The following is a 5,811-nucleotide window of genomic DNA, read 5'->3' on the forward strand; positions in this document are numbered from 1 at the left end:
TGGTTTGGCGGAGTGACGATGTTAGGCGGTGGTCTGGCGGAAGTCTGGGCCTCAAGTGGTGATCTGGCGGAGCTCAGGGCCTCAAGTGGAGGTATGGCGGAGGCGAGGGCCTCAAGTGGTGGTCTGGCGGAGCTCAGGGCCTCAAGTGGTGGTCTGGCAAGGGTGAGGGCCTCAAGTGGTGGTCCGGCGGAACAACGACGTCAGGTGGTGATTCGACGAAACTCAGACGATGGTCGAGGAGGAGCTTCTTCGTTTCTTTCTCTTCTTCTCTTCTTCTTTTTTTTTTAATTTTATTTTTTATTCTCTACTTCTTCTCTTCTTGCTTGGGTCATCGGACGCCGTTCGAAGATAAATAAGGACACGTCATATCATTTTTTTGTGTATTAGTATTTGTGTGCCGTTGTGTATCAGATGACATGGTGCATCTTGTTTCGTCTCCAGACGGTCCGTTGATTGCACATAATTTCTCCGGAAGCTGGCCTTTTTTAATTTCAATTATTTTAAAAATAATATCCAATATTGCATATATTGTATTATACATAATTCAAAATTTTAATTTTTAAAATTTATAGGATAATTTGCTACTTTTTTTTTAGAAAACTTCTTTACATGTATTTAATTAAATGAGAATGAAATGGGTAAATGACAATTTGAGGGTTCCTGACCACTCTATCTGTGGCCGGTTAATGTTCCAATGAGCAACACAATGGGAAGAATAAGAGAAAATATATGGAATAGTGAAGAATAAAGAGCTTGGTATTTTTTTATAACCTTTTCGAAAAGTGAATACAGTATTGATATGCTTTAATAATTCTTTATTCTCAATGAAGATAAAATAAACTAAGTCTATCATATGGCGACACCTGTCTCGTGCACTCTAACTATATCAAACAAAAGAAGCCAATAGAAATAAGATAACAAAAAGAAAGCAACAATTGATAGAATTATTATTTGTGCTATTTATTCCCTCTAGCTTTTATTAATGATATATCCCATCGTGGTAGTAGTCTTTAACTAATGAGGGAGTATTTTGACCCCTTTAAGTGCGAACTCGTTGCTGCTGGCATTATGTATTGTTGCCTAGGAGAAATTATTATATCCGGTCAAAAACCAAATGGTCCGAATGTATACCGAGCAATACCGAGTTCAAAATACAGAGTTTTAGATGACGTGGCACGTGGTTATTGATCTCTGAACGCATTCGGACACCGGATGTAATAATTGCTCATGGCTTAAAGACGTGTGTATCAAAGTAACTCAATATGATATATGGCTATATGCTAAGATAATAAAAAGGGAAAAAAATAATGTCCATACATCCTAACGTAAAACACATTATCATGTGCTTTAATGTGCATAAATTTATGTTAATATAGTGTTGTATCTAATATCATAAATTCATTAATCTTAACTCAAATATAAATATTTTAAGACACATTCTGAAAATTGTTGCATCAGTGTATTCTGTCATAAATCTTCTTTTTTTTAATCCATTAATCTTCCTTCTACCACCACGCTTCAATGAGATAAAATGAACTTCCGAAATCTCTATGAATAAAATTCTAAAAAAAAAGGTTAAAATATATTCAATAGATAATATCATACCAGAAAAAATTTCAGCTCTATGACTTAGCATTTCTTACTGCTTCTTAAAGTAATTTTTTAGTACAAAAATTAAAAAATTTGTATTATAAAGTTGCTTTAAGAAATAGAAAAAAATCGTTCCAAATAAAACTTTAATCAAATTAATTTTTTTGCGATTATCAACAATAATTTTAAAAACGTTTGTTTAAACTTTAGTCAATAAAATTAGAAAAAAAAAATGATATGCTATGCCATAACAAAGATAATTATTATGCATTATTCTTTTAAGAAATTGTATTAACAAGTCAGAAAATTTTCCCATGAACAATATTACATTCCTCCAATAAAAACTTATTATTATTATTATTATTTAAAATTTAAGAATTTCGAAATATTTACTTATCTAAATACATATATGACATAATGAAAGAAAATATTAGATATATGATGATATATTTTATATTAATCGAGAATATTCATTCCACGTATAAATTAATTTGTTGTATAGCTTTATTCCTAAAGCCAACTTTTAGGAACTCATAAAGTTTACAAACCGAGTAATTATCATTAATCATCCAAAGTAACCCAAAATGAAACCCGCCCCCACGACTTCGCCAAAGGACGTATGTGAGCGCTTAAGAAAAATACGTGGCGCGTGGTGACGTGATTCCTTTATCGTTTCCCGTTTCACGATTCCCAAACCAAAATCGTACGGACACATGCAGGATTGGCCAAAGCGAGGTGCGCAAGTGCAACGAACCACCAATGGCGATCGAGATTCAGATTTGAAAAGCAGAAAGGGTCTACAGCGTAATTTACAGACAAATTATGGAGTTTAGAGCAAAACGGAGCTGCTCCTCGTCGCAGCTCCGGGAACACCTAAACTGAGAAATCCAAAACAAGAGGATTACATAATAGACCAGCAGAGATCAATGGAGATCTCAGAAGGAAGGAACGACGCCATATAGAGGATCCGCGGCCAGGAAAGCCGCCGTGGCGGCCGCAGCCGACGAGTAGATCCTGTCGACCTCTGCCTCGATCTCCGTCCGCTTTGCAAACCTGCCCTTTATCCTCGGCCTCGTCTCCGCATATGCCTTTCTCGAAGCATAACGTATCGTCTTCTCGAACCTTCTGTTCTTCCTTTTCTCCCTGTACCTCATCACCCTTGCCTCTCGATCCATCACCGACACCGCCGTCGCCGATGAAGACCTCGCTCCGCCGCAGGTGGATGCGTCAGCCGTCGCGCATCCCTCGCCGTCCGGCACCACGGCGACTTCCGATGATGACATCTGCAATCAATTTTCACCGAATCAGAACAATCCCCAAAAAAACAGAGCAGATCAAATTAATCCTGCCAGTTCGGTAAGCTTACGCTGGGGCTGATGTTGTAGCAAGTGTAAGAATTCTTTGGTTTAGCGAAATCGAGCATGAAACTTGTCGGAACTCCACCGCCGGCTGGCACGACGCTGTCCGATTGATACATCCCGGCGTCCACCGAGGACGCGTACTCCAGATCTAAGTACGGATTGACTTCGGAGAAGAAGCAGTTCGCCGTTTTCGGAATCTCGAGCGGTGGATCCTTCGGCTGAACTTGAAGCATCCATGACGTGTCGGTGTCGGCGTCACCGGAGAAGAAAGAATCGGGGCAGCCGTCAGCGGCGGCTGTGGAGTCAGCGGTGGGAGAATCGAAGAAGGGGACGATAGGTATGCGCTGGTGGCGGCTAGCAAGGGGATTTGCTGAGTGGATGTCAGCGTCGCAGGAGGAGCAAAGGGCTGCAGCGTCAGCCTTGCAGGTAACATCGGCCGGCGACTGCTCGCAGACCTCGCAGAGCCAAACTCGTTCGTGCCGTGAGGCTAGCTTGTTCGCGCTATGCACGCGAGCATCGCACGTGCCGCAGAGGAACGCCGCGTCCGCGCGGCAGAAGAGGATCGCCGAAGCCACGGTTGGGCCCTTGCACGCGTCGCACGAGCGTGCACGCAGACCCCAGTAAGTTCCGCCGTTTCCTGCTTCTGATACACCCATCTCTCTCTCTCTCTCTCGAACTATCTCGCTCGCGCGCCCGCGCGAGCTCGCTTGCTGGTTCTGCTGTTTCTTTCTCGTAGCGGGGAGAAAATGGAGAATGGGGTTGTGCTCTGCCACAGGGATGATATGGGAGTGGGGGAGGGCGTTATCCTCTCGAGAGTTGGCGGACGGGATTGACACCGAATAGTAGGATGACACGTGGACGAAAGGCAGCCACAAAAATGATTTCCCAGTTTTATAAAATGAAAATAATTCAATCAGATTTAATTTTTTATCACCATTACATTGATTTTACCATATTGTTTAATTATTTTTATATGTCATATATTATCAATTTATCATTCAATATAATTATTAAATATTATAATAAAATTTTGATGATAAATATAATTAAATTATTAGATAAAAAATTTAAATTATTATATTTGTAAATATTTAATAATTTAGTTATATTATCAATTTTTTTGGTGTCAAAAATTAAAAAACCCTCAATAATGAAGACGAGGGGGTTATATGAATTTTGATTTCATGGACTATAGTGGCGAGGAGTACTATAGTCAGCGAGCAATGAAGGTCGAAGATTGGGGGGACCATACTTGACGGGCAATGATGATCGGAGGGGCCGTAATTGTAGAGCAACAGTGGTCATAGGGGTCATAGTCGGCTGGCAATGATGGTCGGAGGGACCGTAGGCAGAGGCAACAAAGGTCGGAAGGACTATAGTTGGTTGATGGTGGCCAAAGGGATAGTAGTCAGTGAGCAACATAGGTCAGAAGAACTGTAGTTAAGTGAAGGTGTTCAACGACCTTTGATGGAGGTCCGTAGTCGGGTGACGATGGTCGAAGGGACCTAATTGGTGAGTGAAAGAGGTTAGAAGGACCATAGTCATGTGACACTTGTCAGACGGTTCGTATTCGACGAGCGGTAGAGGTCGGCAGGATCGTAGTCAGGTGACGATGGTAAGAGGGACCACAATAGGCGAATGATAGAAGTCGAAAAGTTTGTAGTCGAGCGACAATGTTCGGAGAGGGACCATAGTTGGTGGGCAGTATAGGCCAAAAGGATTGTAGTTGTTCAACGATGATCAGAGGGATCGTAGTTAGCAGAAAATGGAGTTAAAAATGATTGTGATTGAGTGACATTGGCTGGAGGGACAACAAATGACGAATGATGGTGGTTAGAGGGACAATAGTCGGCGAACAGCTTATGTCGGAAGCACCATAGTGGGGCAATGGAGGTCGATCGAATGGACTGTAGTCAGATAACTTTGGTCATTGGGAGACATGGTGGTGGTGGCTGGATGGAGGTCCGACGACGATGGTAGGGCAAAGATTTAGCAGCGGTGGTCGGATTGATAAGGGTTCTCTGGCGGTGGTGCCAAGGTGAAACTTTAAGATTCTTTATGCCTGGTAGCTTGATCTCTTTCCCAATTCCAAGCTTCCCAAAATGTCTCTCTTTATATAGAGAGTGAGGGTATATTTATAAACTTTGAAAGTGGTATGCTCTGTTTTATGAAAATGATCAAGGGTAATCTTGGAGTGATCCATTTGAGAGGTCTTATTAATTCCATCGATCATAGAACATTCATTCATCATTAATTGGCCTTAATTATGTTGGAATTAAGTGATATTGGGCTCTTTGAATTCATCTCGTCGAGCCGCTTGATTTGATTATAAGCATGTTTTATTTTAAAATTATCTAGTCATTCAATTAATGCTCTAAATCTTCCCAATATGTTATAAGCCTTTGATTCAACCCCATTTGGGCTAAGATTAGAACAATTTTGGAGTCATTAGGTTCATCTTACTGAGGTGTTCAATTTGACTTAAATTAGCTGAAATTGTAGTTCAGGATGATCTGAATTTAACTTTGGAAGATAGCAACTTCAATATGCCTCAAGATACATGCTCGATCAAGGTGATTTTTTGGTGGTGTAACTGATCTTACTACTCTCATCTATGTGTGCATAATCTTTACAAAACTAAGACATAAAATGCACACTCTACCGACTAAGACGTTCTTCCTCAAAACAAGATTATATATATTAGATTTATAAATAAAATAGTTTTAAATTTGATGTAAGCCTTCATTTGTGAGAGCATTCTTTTCAAATTGCAACCACAATTTCTATTTTGTCACTATTTTTTTGGTGCTTTCAAAAAAATTTGTACTATAAAGTTGGTATATACCATAGCTTTAAAAAA

At 40.3% G+C, this 5,811-nt stretch overlaps 1 protein-coding gene across 1 annotated transcript; it reads right to left on the reverse strand.

Moving 5' to 3' along the window:
- Positions 1–2,326: 2,326 nt before the first annotated feature.
- LOC110114028 (zinc finger protein CONSTANS-LIKE 3-like) lies at positions 2,327–3,649 on the reverse strand. Its single transcript, XM_020846777.2, has 2 exons — positions 2,957–3,649; positions 2,327–2,873 (listed from the first exon to the last, which is right to left on the reverse strand). Exons 1-2 carry the CDS (start codon positions 3,605–3,607, stop codon positions 2,526–2,528), a joined length of 999 nt encoding a protein of 332 aa, XP_020702436.1. The 5' UTR covers positions 3,608–3,649; the 3' UTR covers positions 2,327–2,525.
- Positions 3,650–5,811: the final 2,162 nt, after the last annotated feature.

This window comes from Dendrobium catenatum, unplaced genomic scaffold (assembly GCF_001605985.2).
Source record: "Dendrobium catenatum unplaced genomic scaffold, ASM160598v2 original_scaffold_194949, whole genome shotgun sequence".
Taxonomy (NCBI): Eukaryota; Viridiplantae; Streptophyta; class Magnoliopsida; order Asparagales; family Orchidaceae; genus Dendrobium; species Dendrobium catenatum.